The sequence below is a fragment of the Acanthaster planci genome, linkage group LG06 (assembly GCF_054643075.1).
Source record: "Acanthaster planci isolate LZ-2023a linkage group LG06, COTS_SCS, whole genome shotgun sequence".
Taxonomy (NCBI): Eukaryota; Metazoa; Echinodermata; class Asteroidea; order Valvatida; family Acanthasteridae; genus Acanthaster; species Acanthaster planci.
The window spans coordinates 3,726,604-3,744,334 of record NC_141782.1 but is presented as its reverse complement, the minus strand read 5'-3'; the positions used below and the strand labels follow the sequence as shown (position 1 = coordinate 3,744,334).

At 40.9% G+C, this 17,731-nt stretch overlaps 3 protein-coding genes across 6 annotated transcripts in view; 1 reads left to right on the top strand and 2 right to left on the bottom strand.

The window, feature by feature from the left end:
* Nucleotides 1-229: 229 nt before the first annotated feature.
* LOC147798741 (uncharacterized) lies at nucleotides 230-4,073 on the bottom strand. Its single transcript, XM_087137792.1, has 3 exons — nucleotides 3,949-4,073; nucleotides 2,841-2,906; nucleotides 230-2,533 (listed from the first exon to the last, which is right to left on the bottom strand). The coding sequence occupies exons 1-3, from the start codon at nucleotides 4,071-4,073 to the stop codon at nucleotides 1,171-1,173; spliced, it is 1,554 nt and encodes a 517-aa protein (XP_086993918.1). The 3' UTR covers nucleotides 230-1,170.
* A 1,669-nt stretch (nucleotides 4,074-5,742) lies between these two features.
* On the top strand, nucleotides 5,743-9,243 carry LOC147798740 (uncharacterized). Of its 2 annotated transcripts, none has more exons than XM_087137699.1 (4): nucleotides 5,743-5,787; nucleotides 6,284-6,421; nucleotides 7,074-7,142; nucleotides 7,459-9,243. In XM_087137699.1, the coding sequence occupies exons 2-4, from the start codon at nucleotides 6,291-6,293 to the stop codon at nucleotides 8,819-8,821; spliced, it is 1,563 nt and encodes a 520-aa protein (XP_086993825.1). In that variant the 5' UTR covers nucleotides 5,743-5,787; nucleotides 6,284-6,290; the 3' UTR covers nucleotides 8,822-9,243. The 2 variants fall into 2 exon arrangements, with proteins under 2 accessions (XP_086993825.1, XP_086993824.1); XM_087137698.1 differs by having other exon boundaries at nucleotides 7,074-7,148.
* Nucleotides 9,244-9,897: 654 nt separating this feature from the next.
* oplah (5-oxoprolinase, ATP-hydrolysing) overlaps nucleotides 9,898-17,731 on the bottom strand; it is a 41,135-nt gene continuing 33,301 nt past the window's right edge. For all 3 annotated transcript variants that reach the window (XM_087137697.1, XM_087137695.1, XM_087137696.1), the window contains one exon: nucleotides 9,898-16,891. In XM_087137697.1, coding sequence (XP_086993823.1) covers nucleotides 16,712-16,891 — 180 coding nt within the window. In that variant the 3' untranslated portion in view covers nucleotides 9,898-16,711. The remainder of the gene's footprint in view (nucleotides 16,892-17,731) is intronic.

Here is a 17,731-nt window from a genome sequence, read left to right as displayed (position 1 = left end):
TATTACCCAAAATACATGGGGGATTGATAACAAAAATGCAGACAGCCTGGATCTATTTAGACCTTTTGAATGGAGTGGCAGTGTACATGTATGTTTTTTTTGAAGCTGTGTTTAGCTTTCCACTGACGTAGTGACGATCTCACCAGTTTGGAGTTGGACTGTAAGAAGGTAACCAGTGATGGTTAATGGTCAACAGACACAACACAAAGACATCTTGAATGAGCAGAGATTACTTTTTATTACTTTTCAATTTTATTTCAACATTTCACCATGATAGATGATTCATGAAAATGTACTTAGTTTCTTATATACAAACAGCAGCGAAGTGAATTGTGCCCACCCATATCAGACCTTCTAATTGAACATCCTCTGACATGATTGATCATTTCAACATTACTGCATGAAATACTGCTTTTGCTTTTCATAAATATATATTGAATACATTGAATACAGTTTTGAAGAGTATTCAGTTGCAGAACTTTCTGAATTACATTCAGAGAAATGAATTCAAAGCAAATTTGGCAATTCTAGTTTGATTTCTCGTGACCAAGCGAATGACGGCTTGTTTGTCACACCCTGTCAAGTGAAGACAGTCCTGATAAGATTTAAATGGTCAAAATGGTCATAGGTAATGTAATATAAAAGAAGGTGCTTTCAATGAACCTCTTCGTCAGTGATCCAGAATCCGACTGGAAAATGAAGATTTCTTTTTACACAATTTGTTTGATATAATATGGTGGAACAATCCCAACTCCATCTAATTACATATGCAACTGACTATTACAAAATGACTGTTCATACATTAAAATCTCCAAAATATAAATAGGAAAAGAGTTGGCTCTAAAGCACTGTCTTGCCCTGGTGGTAAAATGCCAAGTCAGAAATTGCCTTGTTGATTTGATGGACGCCGAATACGGTCAGAAACACAAGCTGAGGTAGTTCAGTATAACCGTAATTATTTGGAGTATGATTGTACACATAATGAGCTTTTCCATTAGAGCAAGCAAGTTCTACTGAGCACAAACACTGGAAGAACTCAATTTGCCATGAGAGGTGACGTCTGGAGGCACTGAGGACTATTCAACATTTGGGTAACTTTCTGAAAATGGTACTGTAATCAACAAATACCAGTTATCCTGCCTTCAACTTCACCTTGGGGCAAATGATACTCTACTTCCAGTGTTTGGACAACTTCTTCCACAATTGTGCCATCGTGGGGCGCTTTCTGAAGTCAATATGCTGACACCGCTTGCCAGTTCTGCGCAGTCGCCAGATTCCTGCTGCCTTTCCAATGTTTATCAGCAGGTCCCCTAATGCATAGATCTCGGCAGGCTTGTTGAATGGCGAGTCCCCCTCCATGACCTCTGGAGCCATCTGAGGACACTCCTGGTACATCTGATCAATGAAGTGCTCTGGGATACGCAGCCAGGGTCCTGCCACTTCAAGACATGCATTACCCAGATCAATGATCTTGGCAAACCATCTGGTCTTCTTGCCTTCCTTTACACTGTACAGAAGGACATTGTCTGGTTTAATATCACAGTGCACATAGTCATTGTTGTGCATGTGAAGCAAGCCCTCACATACATTCCTCACAATTCTCAGCCAGTTCTTGCGGGAGAGTGCTGCAGGGGTGCCAGTCCAGTCCAAGGCATCCTGTAGAGTTGTGACAGATAAGGTGTCCTTGTCACCCACAAACTCGTACAGCATTGTCCGTAGAGGTTGCTGCTCTACCACACCATACAGCTTGGGGAATGAAGGGTGCTCTCCCAGTGCTGCCACAGCTATGATTTCCTGCCAGAGTGGTCCCTCCGAGTCTTGTGCCTGAAGGACCTTGGCTGCAGCTACAGTGTCATCTGGTAGACGGACGGCTGTCACCTGAGCAAATGCTCCCTCACCCACTAGGCCTTGCTGTCCATTTTGGTCAACTGCAGCAGGCTTGATCTCGCTACGTTTGTACATCCTGCAGCCAAGATGAGGGTGATAGACAATCTCAGGGATGACGGATGATGGAGGGGCTGCCTCATCCTGGGGCAGAGGAGGTGAAGTACATGTACTGGATGAGTCAGTGGCTTCACTTCCAGAGTATGCAGAGTCAGTGCTAGACTTGGTAGCCTTGACACAATCAGGCTTCTTTTTGTTCTTGGCTGGTGCTGACAGGACAGTCAAATAGTCCTGCAATTGTTGAGATGTCATTTGGCTCAATGCATGCAAAGATGCACAGGATAATAGAGAGTCTTTGCTTGTTTTGCCGTCCTCGCTGGTGGTGGCGTGTATCTGCTGACAGGCCTTGCCGGTTACTGCTGGCTGGTCTGGGACAGCTTGCTGGCATTGTCCCAGAGTGGTTGCTTGATGTGGAGACTTGTCGACAGCAACCTGTTGCAGTGGGCTCTCTGCTCGTAGAGTCTGGCCAGGTGTTGGAGAATCTGAGTGACTCGAGGTTGCAGGCTGATGATCCACAGTGTTGCCCTCATCACAAGAGGATGATTTTTTGTCTAGATCAGTTGGCTTGGCAAGGTCAGCCGTCTTCTCCCTACAGAATAGAAAATACAATTTTGACTATGAACATTGCTGAATATACTCTAACTTCAACTCCAATTTCCTTTGTAAGATTTACGCCTACCAAAATATTTTGCCATGGTATAATCTGTGTTTTGAGTTGATCATTTAGATGAAAATTGCCAACCTTATTAAACAGACATGATTCCTTGGTGGGTAGTCTCTAAAATTAATTACCAAAAATGTGATGCAATCTCCTCACTACATTTTCAACCTCACATTTTAGTCTGTGAAATATTAATACACTTCACAACTAAGCATTGTTTTGTGTGTTCTCTTACTTTCTGTGGCAGAATGCAGCGCGCACAGCTGATCTTAGGCTACACATCTTCCTGGGTTTGTTAGCCCTGCAAATAGAATGAATGAGGGATACCAGCATTCAGAATGAGGGATACCAGCATTCAGCAATTAATGCAGTAAAAATATCCCCCATGTACAGAATAATTATATTTTTACATGATCTAAATTTCATCTTTACACCTTGTTAGATAAGGCTTTTCAATCTCAGTGCAGGTGGGTTTTTATGCTGTTGCTGCTGAAATAGCCTCTCTGAGTCTCGTGTAATGCATCAGATTTTTATTCAAACCAGTCAGTGCTACTCCATCATTTCAAATATAGGTCTCTCTCTCTTTTTTGTCATGAGAAAAACATTAAAAAGCCTAAAGGAACCATCAATCAAAACGTATTCAACAGCACTCAAAAAGTAAGAACAATGGAAAAAAGTCATTAATATGCCATTCTGATGTGAACATTATTCTCTATTAACATTATTACCTATCTGCTCTTCGCACGCTGCCATTATAGGCATGCAGAGCCTCGAATTGGTAGCTTGTACAATCGTGTCAGAATCCTTTTGTCTAATCACGGGGCATAAAACTCACGCAGCATGCGCAAAAACGGCAAACTTACATAAGAAACATACACGGGAATCACTGACCTGGCTATGTATTGTGTAAAGCTGCCAGATTGAGGCTCTGCGTGTCTATGGTGGCAGCATGCAAAGAGGGAATATAGTGCCCATCACTCATCTCCCTTTCAAATTTCCATGGCTGGGCAATCATCCCCGTCCACAATTCCCCATCCCCCACCCCCAGTTTCTAGCACAAATTTACACCACTGCACACTGGTTGTGCTGTATTTCAAAGATATGTGGATGAGCATGCACACTGGTATAGAGAATTGTACACACCGCATGCACATGCACCTGATGACTCTAAATACACAGTTCTAATTTTCCTACAGACAGAGACCCATGAGAGACATGTACTGCAAATAAAAACATGTAATTCCACAGCACATGTCGCCATGCTGACAGAATACGAAAAATGTTGTAGCTTGCTCAGCGTAAGAGAAGGGTTTGAGCTAATCACTGCCCATTCAATTAATTACCTGATGTCTACTGCTTCCTTGTGCATGGGTGGGGGTTGTGGAATGCCGTTTGCTGAGTTTGCACAACCCACTGCTTGATCTCTATGCTGGCGTGATCGCATACCATGGGGCTTTCTGAAAACCATCATGTGGTCTGCATGGATTCAAAAATGAGAATAACGAACAATTAATTGAATAAACACTAAATGAGCCTCTTTGATATTTTTATTGAAAAGCTTTGTAATAGTCATCACTTCATAGGTGTGCTCCCTTCTATTTGGATTTAAGCTAGGCCTAGTTCTATATGGAGGCTTTTCACCGACAATAAAAGATCCACTGACTGGCAATGCTTTCTTTAGGTATGATTTTATGCCTAAATATTTTTATATTTTTGACCACAATTTCTCTGGTAGGCATAATTTTGGGCTCAGGGGCTGGAACAGCCAAGGCCCTTAGCACAAGTGGAAAACTTGACCCCTTTGCAAAAGAAATTGGTGAATGAATGCATCGGCCCTAACTTTTAAAAGTGTTTAATGTTACTACTACAATACTAAGCCTTAGCTCCATATTAACGAACAGGCATAGGATCTGGTATGTTTGGAATTCACCACAATCATGATGACGTGACTTTCTAAACGAAGATGAACACTGAAAGTGCTTGAAAAAAACGTGCTACGGTGAGAGGACGCGTAATGTTGTAAGGGATCCTCATGCCATCATGGCAATATCAACCTATCAAAATGACCAACGTCGGCCTGGGCCTGTTATAAAAATGTGCGAACAATGGAAACTTTTGGTTCAGGCCCAAGTTTGTAAGCCTAGAGTGAGATCCTAGCCATGGAAATTATGGGTCAAATTTCCTGCTCAACATCAACATCGGTACTTGTAACTGTTGAGAAGGGGGCCTAGTACTTGTAGGCCTAGGCCTTTATCACGTAGGCCACGCCTAAAGTTATGCCACTTGACTTTTGTCGAAAAGAAAAAGAGTTTGCCTTACCGACGGAAAATCTTGACAATCTTTCGACGATTAGTCAAGGAGACTTTCGGGTTCGTTGAAACCTGAATATGAGTGCAAAGAAAGTTATACGAAATTCTGGAATCAATCGAGCAAATTGAAGAGCAAAACTCAAACGTTCACTGTCGAGTCGTTGGTCTAACTTGCAAAAAAAAAAAAAAACAGTCTAGTTGTCATGGTATTTGTTTAGGCCTTGCGGATTAATATATGATTCAATATGCAGCGATAAGAAGGTACCGCACTATTTTGTTCAAAGTAAAAAGATTTCACACAGCAGTGAAATTATTACACTATTTTATGTGCCATGCTGTGCATGCAGTGCATGTACATTTATGTGCAGTGGGCGTGGTTTAAACTGAAGTGACGTCACATATTACGAACCATAATGACAAATATGAAAGGCTGCGTACATTGATCCGGTTCGTAAGCGTGACGTCACCTCAGTTTAAACCACGCCCACTGCACACGTGCACTGCACATAGGGTTACATGCATTGACCGCCGTTTACATGGAACAGTGGAACCGGAAGTTAACGCACAGCGAGCTTCAGCGATTGTCCGATGAGAGCCTGAAAATCGTGGCGCGTCCGCCTTTGTGACGAAATCACTTACGAACCGGATTGGTCCAGCATGCGCCCGAGAACTCGCCGTGTAACTTCAGTGACATATTCATCCGCCACGATATAAACAAACACCATGACAACGCTGTTTACAAACAGTAATTTCACCTTCGCAAAATGTGTGACACTGACAGCAATACTTACTTCTTTGCATTTTTCCCACTTTGCTGTTATTATTTACTGCCATCCTTCGAGTTCTCACCCTAACGTTAGTTCTGATTCTTTGGTGAGTACCTAGCTGTACGCTTTAAACTCAAGGAAACTTGTGTCTGTTAAATTTGTGTCAATGAGTTAAATTAAACGACTTCAACTTGTTCGAACTCATGATAGCCCTAGAGCCCTTAAACGCTCAAAAAGGCCCACAGAGTTCAAACTGTCAGACTGTAATATTAATAAATGCACTTTCAAGATCGGTTTTTACATGTCAGTGCAATCATAGCAGAAGTGCCAGTGTGCCTTTCTTTTACAAGCATAGTTTCTCTATTTAGGCCTATCTCCTTTTCTGATGTGACTTGTTTGTGACTAAAAATGCAAACATTTCCATCCCATTCGTTTTCTATAGGCCTAGGCTTAGCTCACAAATGATTTGTTGATGAATACAAAAATGAGGCCTAGGCCTAACTTAGCCTGGACTAGAGTTAGAAATTGAATGATCTTGTCAAATGTAGCAGTTTAGCTGTTCATTTAGGCCTAAATGAATTGTGTTTGTTTTGAACTTACAGAGACCACATGATGGTTTTCAGAAAACTCCATGATCAGCGATCACACCGTCGTCGAGATCAAACATTGGGTTGCGCAAACTCGGCAAACGGTACCCCAAAACAATCTGTGCCCATGCACGAAAAAGCAGAAGCTCTAAGGTAATTGAACTCCTCTGTAGCTGCCCAAAAACATTCTGTGCAAGTGATCGAGATCGCAAAAGTCTTATATGCCAAAAATTAAAGTGTGGACTCTCTTCCCTTCCATCTTAGAAGTAAGATTTCTCATGAAAAATTTCTGTAAAATCATCTGATGGATTTTACTTACATCAGTGGTAGGGCCTACAGTCAATTTGTGTGTGTATGAAATCTGATTTCTGATTTTCTGCGGTCAGTATTTTGTGTTCCTGATTTATTCCCCTCCAAAATATCAGGTACATGTATTTCTTGTTCATATGTAGAAACAAAATTGTAGAAGTCAGTCCCTGATGTTCCTGATTCTGGAGATTGTCACATCCTTTAACTAGATGAAATCCCCAGTCGTACTAAATTTAGGCTACTCTTGCCTTGCTTTGATACCTCAAATAAACTTTTTGTTTGTATTTTTTCTTATCTCTGAATTTGTATGAATGAATATAAAACATACCAACCACACATTAAGTCCTTGCACAACAATGTCCAGAATGCACTTTGTTTTTCCATTAAATGATAAAAGAAAACTGAACTATATAGGCCTGTCCGTGCATCTATGTGGAGCTAGTGTCTTTGTGCTAAGAGAAATTTCATGGGCCTAATTACTCTCTCTCTCTGTTAGGGTTGATGAGAAATCCAGGAAAATGTGTAGCCTCAGGAAAGCTGTGCGTGCTGTATTCTGCCCTAGGAGGTACATGTAAGTAGACTAACAAAAGAACATTAACTAGAGTGCAGAATAGATATTTGAATCTACAATCTAAAATGTAGGACTTGTGAGTTTTTCTTTATGAGTATATAAAGTGAGTAGTTAACATTCTTCACCACAAAATTCACACAGACTATACCTACTAAGGTTTGATTCTATGAGTGGAAAAGTATTTTGTCTGTCCCTGTCCCATAATCCAACTCTAAAGCTACTAAATTATCACAAATAACAAACCTATCGTTACTTCTAACCCTGACCACAGAATTAACAACTGATATATATTCATCTCTTGATCTCACAGGGAGAAAAACAGTGACCTCACCAATCCAGGCGATTTAGATGAAAAGTCATCCTCTAACCACCAGTGCTACACTGTGGGTTGTCAACCAGCTAGTCCTAGTCACCAGGAGTCTCCAACACCTGACCAGACTCTACAAGCAGAGAGCCCACTGCAACAGGTTGCTGTCGACAAGTCTCCACATCAAGCAACCACTCTGGGACAATGCCAGCAAGCTGTCCCAGACCAGCCAGCAGTAACCGGCAAGGCCTGTCAGCAGATACACGCCACCACCAGCGAGGACGGCAAAACAAGCAAAGACTCTCTATTATCCTGTGCATCTTTGCATGCATTGAGCCAAATGACATCTCAACAATTGCAGGACTATTTGACTGTCCTGTCAGCACCAGCCAAGAACAAAAAGAAGCCTGATTGTGTCAAGGCTACCAAGTCTAGCACTGACTCTGCATACTCTGGAAGTGAAGCCACTGAATCATCCAGTACATGTACTTCACCTCCTCTGCCCCAGGATGAGGCAGCCCCTCCATCATCCGTCATCCCTGAGGTTGTCTATCACCCTCATCTTGGCTGCAGGATGTACAAACGTAGCGAGATCAAGCCTGCTGCAGTTGACCAAAATGGACAGCAAGGCCTAGTGGGTGAGGGAGCATTTGCTCAGGTGACAGCCGTCCGTCTACCAGATGACACTGTAGCTGCAGCCAAGGTCCTTCAGGCACAAGACTCGGAGGGACCACTCTGGCAGGAAATCATAGCTGTGGCAGCACTGGGAGAGCACCCTTCATTCCCCAAGCTGTACGGTGTGGTAGAGCAGCAACCTCTACGGACAATGCTGTACGAGTTTGTGGGTGACAAGGACACCTTATCTGTCACAACTCTACAGGATGCCTTGGACTGGACTGGCACCCCTGCAGCACTCTCCCGCAAGAACTGGCTGAGAATTGTGAGGAATGTATGTGAGGGCTTGCTTCACATGCACAACAATGACTATGTGCACTGTGATATTAAACCAGACAATGTCCTTCTGTACAGTGTAAAGGAAGGCAAGAAGACCAGATGGTTTGCCAAGATCATTGATCTGGGTAATGCATGTCTTGAAGTGGCAGGACCCTGGCTGCGTATCCCAGAGCACTTCATTGATCAGATGTACCAGGAGTGTCCTCAGATGGCTCCAGAGGTCATGGAGGGGGACTCGCCATTCAACAAGCCTGCTGAGATCTATGCATTAGGGGACCTGCTGATAAACATTGGAAAGGCAGCAGGAATCTGGCGACTGCGCAGAACTGGCAAGCGGTGTCAGCATATTGACTTCAGAAAGCGCCCCACGATGGCACAAGTGTGGAAGAAGTTGTCCAAACACTGGAAGTAGGTTGTCATTTGCCCCAAGGTGAAGTTGAAGGCAGGCGAAATAGTAGTTTGTTCGTATCACATTACCGCTTTCTGAAAGATCATACCCCCAAATGCCCAGCAATCCAACCTCTAGACAACTTCACTGGTTATGGCTTAGTTCTTCCAGCTCTTAGAGCTTGTATTTGGTGGATAGGCAAAGTGCACTTGGACTGTCAGTGTATTCCACCTACTCAGCCAAGTTCAAGTGTATGAATTGCATAGGTGACCACATCTAGTGGGTATGAACTCATCAAGTTGAACATATTTTTCACATTTTAGGCCATTTTTAATCACGAGGGCCAGCTCAGTAGTCCATGTATACCTTTGCTTTACTGCAAACTCCATGCATGTCAACCATAAAGTTAAATGCTATCTGCTTGTTGTTGGAATTACGCAGACCAATAGAGAATGTGTATTTATGGCCTACCACACATCAATGAGCAAATTTATTACAGAATTATAATCAAAACGATTGTTAATGTATGAAATCATCTATTTAGGAATAATTTCATTTTTAATCTAAATGTACAATCAAGGTGTGGTGAAAAGATTTTCTTCACCACCGTGAATGTTTTGGCATTAAAAGCAGTACAGATGAAGCAACTGTCTGCCAGTAAAGTTGCCTAATCTATGCAACAAATATTGATGAAATTGAAATACTTATCAGTGACATTGCCATTAAGCAGAGTTTCCGCAAAACATGAACTGAGACATTTCTTTGATCTTGGAAACCAAAGCCATTCGGTACCAGAATTCCATCCTCTCAACTCAAAGATTAATTACTACCCAACTTCTAAGTACTAAATCCGCAAAATTTTCACACAAATGGTACTGTGTGTTTTGTATGCAACTCAAAACAAAGTGTAATAAAGCATGAAAATTAAAAGAAATTATAAATCAGAAAATCTCTGAAGGCTGGGTGGAAACCGACATTCATGTATCATGCTGTTAAATTCATAGACACAGGGTTCAAAATTGACCTGATTTATGTTGCTTACATTTATATGAGTAGTTGTAGCTTGTGAAATTGGAAAAATAAAACAAAGAAAACTGATGCTTGTTTTTATCCAGTATCTTTATTTACCAGTGGTGTTGTCTATCAGTAAGGAAAATAATAAGGATAAAAATAATTATTTCTAAAACATCACTTAAAACTGAATTGTCGGTGACGCTTCACATTAAAAATAGTTAAAATACAACCAAAAAAAGGGCAAAACATTACAACTACAAGTAACATACTGTTCACATCGAACCTCTTAAGGAAACATCCCAAATGCTTCATTAAAAAGATAGGTCTTAAGATTTGCTTTAAAATCAGTGAAAAATTTAATTTGTCATCATGACACAGGCAAGTCATTCCAGAGCCGAGGGGCACAGACATTAAATGCTCTATTTCTCACACTGACTTTCTTTGGACGTTTACATTCAAGAATTGGAGCTGAATTAGCTCTAGTTTGTTATTGAAATTGTTGAAGTGGGAGACTGAGATAAGCAGGTCCAGTGCCCCAAACGGCTCTGAAAGCAAATATTACAAGTTTAAATTTAGTCCGCTGCTGAACAGGGAGCCAGTGTAGATGGTAAAGAATTGGTGAAATGTGTTCCTTCTTCTTTGTTCCTGTTAACAATGTAGCTGCTTGATTTTGAAGTTTCTGGAGACGATTTAACTCATACAAAAGAAGACCATGATATAATGCATTGCCAAAATCCAACCGTGAGGTTACAAAGGCATGGACAATGCTAATAAGATCGCTGGGCAAATATTTTTAATCAGCAACGATCTTTTGCAAATAGAAAAAACCTGTGGAGACCACCTGCGAAATGTGCCTATGAAAAGTTAAATTACAATCGAATACAACCCCAAGGTTGCAGGCAATAATATGACAGATATTGGTGTTACCGATCTTAACACTGACATCATTTGGAGAAAAACGTTTCTGGTGTGGAGATCCCAGTACAAGAAATTCACTTTTCAAACCATTGAATTTAAGTTTATTTTCTATCGTCCAGTGGCAAATATTGTTGAGACATATTTTCAGTTTTGCAGTGACAATAATGATGAAGCATCAGAAAAAAAATCACCTTATTTAAAATACGGAAATGATGTAGCATTAGTGGGGTCAGTGTTAGTGACAGCATACTGTAAAAGAAATGAAACTGATTTCGAAATAAAACTGAATTGGTCAATATACGTGTTATTTTTGACACTTTGCAATTCCAGTGCTGGGGAGCATTGTTCTCAATGACACATCATCATAATAATAGTAATAATCATAATAATGGAATGACCTTCTTCCATCTTACAAACTATGACACAATATATCTTGCAAGAGTTTCAGATTGCATAAATACAGACTCTATTCAACCACTATTGCAATGTTTATAACATCAAGCTACACTACCCTCCAAAAGTTTGGGAACACTACGAGTCAACACATAATTTTGATTATTGCATGCTATTCACGAGCTATTCTTGATAGCTGTCGTAGGTTTTCAGCAGTGAAATAGATTCTAATGATGTAACCGCTTTTCTGGCTTAGTTTGATTACATTATGGTAATGGTATTCCCCAATGTCGGTTGATTTTGCATAATTCGGTGTTCCACACCTGGAAATTGCATTATTCACATTTCTTTATCGGGAGGTGACCTTGGGATAACTAAGAGAAGTTGGGTGTAGACAGTGTCAGTAGCATAACTGAATGTTGTTACAATGATCTTGGAGCACAGTATTGTTATATAATCAGAAGTTTAAAAGGCCTAAAGCATGGTCCTCTGCCCTTATCTTGGTCTGCACAATCTGAAGCTGACAGTAACGGCTAAATTTCCTTAGAAACACGCTAATCTGTGGTGGTTTTACGATCTGAAGGCTACAGCATGCGCGGAATAGCCAACAAACAGAACATTTCTCTTCATGGAGTCTACACCTGCCTTGCAAGGAAAGCTGAGACTGGGTCAAATGTGGAAACAGATGCGGCCGGCCAAAGATAACTTCTAAAGCCGAAGATAAGTACGTTAGAGTTTGCAGCCTATGTAACAGATATTTGGCATGTCCAGAAATTACTTGAGAATTGAACAGCACGCGTAAGGAAGCTGGAGAGAAGGCTGTTTCTTCACCCACAGTGTGCCGTCACCTCAAAGCTGCAGGTTGATGGGGCGAGTATCCAGGAAGAAACCACTCCTCAAGAGAAAAAACAAGGTGAAAAGGTATGCTTGGGTTGAGAAGTATAGAAACTGGGCCGGAGAGCAATGGGAGAAGGTACTGTGGTCAGACGAATCAAAATTTAAAGTATTTGGCTACGTTCGACGGAGACCTGGGGAGAGGATGAAATCACAATGCATCAAACCCACAGTCAGATATGGAGGAGGAAGTGTCATTGTGTGGGGTTGTTCTGGGGCAGGCAAAGTGGGCAATTTGTATCGAGTAGAAGGCGTCCTCAACCAGCATGGATACCACAGTATACCCCAACATCAAGCCATTCCCTCAGGACAGCGTCTGATTGGTGCCCACTTTGTCATGCAACAAGACAATGACCCAAAGCATACGTCCCAGCTGTGTAAGTCACATTTGGAGAAGAGTCACAAGGACTGTTGACTGTTGTAGACTGGCCTGCCCAGTCGCCAGATTTAAACCTTACAGAGTTGCTGTGGGAAGAACTGGACAGTAAAGTAAGGGAGAAATGCCCAACGAGACAAACGAATCTGCAGGAGCTACTTCATCAGTAGGCATGCCAAGATATTTCACCAGATTATCTAGAAAAATTGATGGATAGGATGCCAAGAGTCTGCCATGCGGTCACAGCTGCAAAAGGAGGCTTTTTTGAGGAACAGAAGGTCTAGAGTAGCAACAAAAATGTAGTAGTTGTTGAAAAAACATGTATGGCTCAAGTCATCAAAATAGTATTTTCTTTTGTTAATAGGCCAAATGGGTTCATGATCATTGCATAAGCTGACACAGCTGTACAAGTATTAAGTATTTCATCATATGAATGTATTTTACTGCAGAGATTGTGGATTATTTCACCAAAATATCAATAAAACATATGTAATCATAAACCAAACTTGTTGACTCATCATGTTCCCAAACTTTTGGAGGGTAGTGTATAACAAAACTTTTGCAGTGAAAACAAGGTACGCCAAGGGGTGACCGTTATGCACTAGAGCAAGGATACCCCAGGATTACAGTTAGGGGTTGAGCCAGATTCGGAAGAAACTTGAGCATCATGCTTTCATGTGTCTGTACATAATTCATTGCATTTGATATGCGTCTACACGCAAAACAAAAGTCAAGCGTAAAATGTTGATGCGGTGTCAGGTTTTCTAGAGTTAAAAATGGGTAAAAATCCTCACATGAAAAAGAACCATGAAACTAATTTGCCCCATGTTTTACAGTGTATGAATATTCAAAGACCACCTCCATGTCATCATTGGGCAACACGATTGATTTCAAAACATGCAGATATTTCAAAAATCACCGTTTTCATTATTGTGTGATACTGATGTTTTAACAACCTTGTCTATCATTGAAAGTACTGACTATCATTGAAAACATTTAAGAAAACTTACTTCAATGCCAAATTATCATGAATTGAAACAATGAATCATCAAAATATACAACCGCACAATATCCAAAAATTGGGGCCAATCTTTAGCGTAGAAATAGCTTTAGCACTGACGTTTCTGCCTTGGATGACACCATGTTTGCTCATAAAATATGCAAATTATTAGCACAAAAATCAAAAAGGTGTCCAAACAACCTTATAATTTATAATCTGGTTAAATGGGATAGACAAGTATTTACAAGAACTGTGTTTAATTACACAGTCTTGGCCCTTTAGAATGATTACATATTCTACAAATTACTTCTTTTATACATATATTACTTCATATACTTAGATATTCTTTTACTTAACGATTCACCCAGTGAGTTGATGTAGAATTAACTGACATACAACTGTATATGTAATTTATTTTCTCTAAAATAGTTAACAGAACACCTTCAAATACACAGTGCATTAAAGGAATGAGTGTGTAGTCTGACAGTGCAGGAGCAGTTTATAAAAACAAAAAGACCAATCGTTTACATCCTCCAAAATACAGCAAAATAAGGAAATTCCTTGCAATACAAGGGCAATTGGGCAGTTGGTCAGGGGTAGGAATGACCCATGTCTCAGTGAAACATGCGCTAAGGGCCACAGTTTTGCTGTGAAATGCAAACTACTGGTTGCTAGACCAGTGTACATTGGATGACTCATACATCTTGGGGCACACAGTATTTTTTTCTTGCATACACAATTAGCCTTTGCCTATTAAAAATGAAAGCAAACAATGTGGAGTTTGTTGTGTAAACACAAATTCTGGTTCTTGTGCATTTGTGCCCATTTCCCTGACCCTGGCTTTGTCTCTAGCCACCGATTCATCTCAAACTCCAGAGTCGTTTGGTTCAAAATTACATTGCAGTGTTGGGTTTCATACAAAACAGAAAATGGACCTTAGTGAATCAAAAGAATTCCCAAGCCAGGGGTCTGGTATCATAACCCTATGCCCGTAGTCAATTGAGACGATGAGCCAAGGTTTTGAAAATCCCAAAACTCAAAACCGGTCCCCACAAGACTGCTGTGCAGCACTTGCAGACTAAGGTTTGACCAGAGGTGCATGAAAAATGCACTGCAGCCAAACGCAATTTAAATACATTCATTTCAATTTGGGTCAGACCAATAATGCAGCCATCAGATCAGCAATGATACTTAAAAATCCCATCAGTGAATGATAAAAAAAAAGAGAGAGAAATCACCAATAAATCGGTATCTCCGTTGCAAAATAATCTGAAAGTGCCTATCTCATATTAGCACCGTTCAGCATGCTATCAAAAATATTCAACTAACTTTGAAGACGCCATAATACTGTATCTTATGAGCAAATTACATTCAAACATTTCCCAGTGGCAATGCAATGGAATGGATTAGAGCAGTCTCTACAGGTAAAGCATGTCGCCTTTGATTCTTCTAAACAGAAATAGAATTAGCATATGCACCGGTAGATAATAAAACAAGTTACTGAAAAAAAAACAGCAAAGGAAAACCTGCCAAACAGACAAAGAAAAAGACCAAATAAAATACTATGCTTTTCATACGCAATTTCAAAATAGACGAGTAAATTACAGCAATGGTGGCTGCCCATTATCTTACAAGTTTGTGTCTTGCAAAATTGTGCTACGGACAATTTAAAATCTCTGTAGAAATACAGTTCAGCAATAAATTCTCATTTACACAAGAAGGGAATTAGATTCCTGGGACTAACAACTTTTTAAGTGGATTTTTAACGACTTTATCTCCCTACCTTGTCACACACCCATTGGCTTCTTAATTGCTAGGAAACATTGTGCGCACTGAGTTGTCAACTATCTTTATCTAACTTACTGTTTTGGACAATTCCGCACAAAAGTGGACATTGATTCAAGTTGTTACCATCCTCATTATCACAGGTTTTTCTTAAAAAGAGATTTTTGAAAAAAAAAGATGGGGGAAGTAAAGTGGTACCATTATATTCATTCCACTTCCATTTTTGGATAACACTTTTTTGTTTGTGAATCACACTTGTTAACCACTATCATTTTTTTCTGTTTTCAAATTTCTTTAAAAATTCCTATCTTCATTTACTGGACACTTACAAACACGCGAAGGGCTGTCTGGTGTCCACTCTAGCCTGACAGACAACATCTATTGACGCTGGGGTATTTCAACCAGGCCTGCCGCCTAGTATAAAGAGCCCAGATTTTGTGGTGTTACGTAATATTCTTTTGTTCATGAACCTGGCTCAGTGCGTTGCTGACCTCTTTGCAATAGGGGCCAGATTAGCATGCAGCGGTATTGTGTGGCTCATCGCTGCGGTGGTGAAGCGCTTTTGTCCCTGGTGGTAATCCGTTCGCTCTAAATGCCCCCAAACCGAGGTATACTGTTTCAAAACAACGCTAGATTATCTCCACTTTTGAGAGTGAAAAAAGTCGGTATTGCCCAGCAGCCTGGTCTTTGGTTCCGAGTATGGTCTATCGTTACAAGGCCCTGTTGCCTTTGTCCGAGTTTGGAGACCCCAGCCACGCATATAAAGCATACGTGTCCGGATCCGGAATCCCTGGCAGGAAGTGGTTAATGAGATTGGCTACACTGTGACCAAATGTCCACTTTTGCTTGGAACTGCCCTTTAGCAGATATACTCTGACAGACTATAACTACCTTTTGTCACAGTCATTTAGAGCCAATGAACTCCAGATTTTAGTACAAGCTCTTTCTAATGCACCAACATTGGATGGTATGTGTCTGAAAGTCTTTGATACCAGCACAATTTTATGGACTAGTTGTGTAGTACCCTGACTGCGCTGGTGCCATGCTATCCTGCTGCTGAGACTGATGGGGTGGCCATCTTCCAGTCTTTGCTCATTTGCATACATGGGTGCAATTGACGTACTACACTTCTCAAATGAAATATGGATGTAATGTATGTCTTATTACAGACATGTATATCCACAGCTTTGAAAGCTACTTTTCGACATGGTTGTCTAGTCTAGGACTAGTGGAATCATTTTATTCTCTAACACACTGTCAATAGGAATGGAAGTTTAAGCGTTTGATATTGAATTACGTGACTTAATATAATGATATTAGGAGTAAACGTTGTGGTTGCACCAACATCAGCGTCAATTTCAAGCAAACTAACTTTAATGCTGATGTCAAAATTACCCATGAAAAAAGTAAAACTGTGATAACAACCGAGATTTGATGCCATTCCTGGTGCCGAAGAAAGCTTAATAAGTGATTGCTTCATAACTTCCAGAGACTAAGAATGCTGGAAAACAGGAACTTTCATTGCTGGTTTTATTTAGACTTGCTCCTGGGCCAAGCGATATGCATGGACACTCCCTTTCTCTGAATAAAGTTGACTGGCCGACTTGTTGTAGCGTCTCCGCTTGGAGGGCAGGACATTGTAGTCCACCTCACCATCCTCCTCAGGGGGTGTGCCGTATCCCCCACCCCCAGGGGAACACAAACACAAGGAGTCCTGTCAGAAAGTGGGAAAGATGTGTCACGTTGAATTCGTTGAAATGTAGTAATGAATAGACAAAGGCTTTGGAGGTCACTCCGAAGCAAATCCTGGGGCAAAAAATGGCCAATAACACGATGACGTCACACTTTGTTGACATGTATGTTTTCCTATGATGGCTCGATAGATCGCGTCTCACCTCATTGCCATAGGAAAGCGCATGTGTAAACAAAGTGTGATGTAATTACATTTCAGGCTTATCACATGGCCAGTCAACAGTAGCGGTTTATAGCAACGTCACGAGATACAATGGTTTTATCGTGGAAATGTTTTTCTCAATTTCTCAACTTGTGTGCTGTGGCATTATCTACAGACTGAAGATACTCCGCCAGGGTTGTCACATCAGAAGACTTAGCGATGAAATTCAGTGGTAGAGCCCACTAGCACCTTGGACTGTAGAGTATTCACTGGTGGCATGCTCAGTGGTAGTGCATTCAGGAGGAACATATTCAGAGATAGTGTGTTAAGAGGTGGCATGTCCAGAGCTATTGCGTTAGTAGAATGTTCAAGGGTAGCGTGCTTGGTGGCAATGAGTCATTTGTAGTGTACCTAAAGAGAAATTTGGAAGACTGACTGAGCGCAATATGTTTCTAAAGAAAAACGAAACCAACGCAAGAGATGCATGTTTTTTCACAGGGTAAAGTCAAAAGGATGGTCTTAAGATAAAGAGTTTACACACTACTGTGCAACTTTCAGCAATATCCATGCTACATGTTTTGCTAGTGGTTTTGTCCTTGCGGTCTTTGGGCTGTACAGCAGTTTTACAATAAGTGGGCACCAGACTACACTTTCATCCAC

What these genes read in the sequence shown, in the direction of transcription:
- LOC147798741 (XM_087137792.1), bottom strand. Translation starts at nt 4,073, where the DNA reads ATGGTTTTCAGAAAGCCCCATGGTATGCGATCACGCCAGCATAGAGAT. An exon ending in AAGGAAGCAGTAGACATCAG is followed by an intron (nt 2,907 to 3,948) that starts GTAATTAATTGA and finishes TTCTATTTGCAG; the next exon opens with GGCTAACAAACCCAGGAAGA. An exon ending in GCTGCATTCTGCCACAGAAA is followed by an intron (nt 2,534 to 2,840) that starts GTAAGAGAACAC and finishes TCTATTCTGTAG; the next exon opens with GGAGAAGACGGCTGACCTTG.
- LOC147798740 (XM_087137698.1), top strand. Translation starts at nt 6,291, where the DNA reads ATGATGGTTTTCAGAAAACTCCATGATCAGCGATCACACCGTCGTCGA. An exon ending in GAAAAAGCAGAAGCTCTAAG is followed by an intron (nt 6,422 to 7,073) that starts GTAATTGAACTC and finishes TCTCTCTGTTAG; the next exon opens with GGTTGATGAGAAATCCAGGA. An exon ending in TTCTGCCCTAGGAGGTACAT is followed by an intron (nt 7,149 to 7,458) that starts GTAAGTAGACTA and finishes TTGATCTCACAG; the next exon opens with GGAGAAAAACAGTGACCTCA.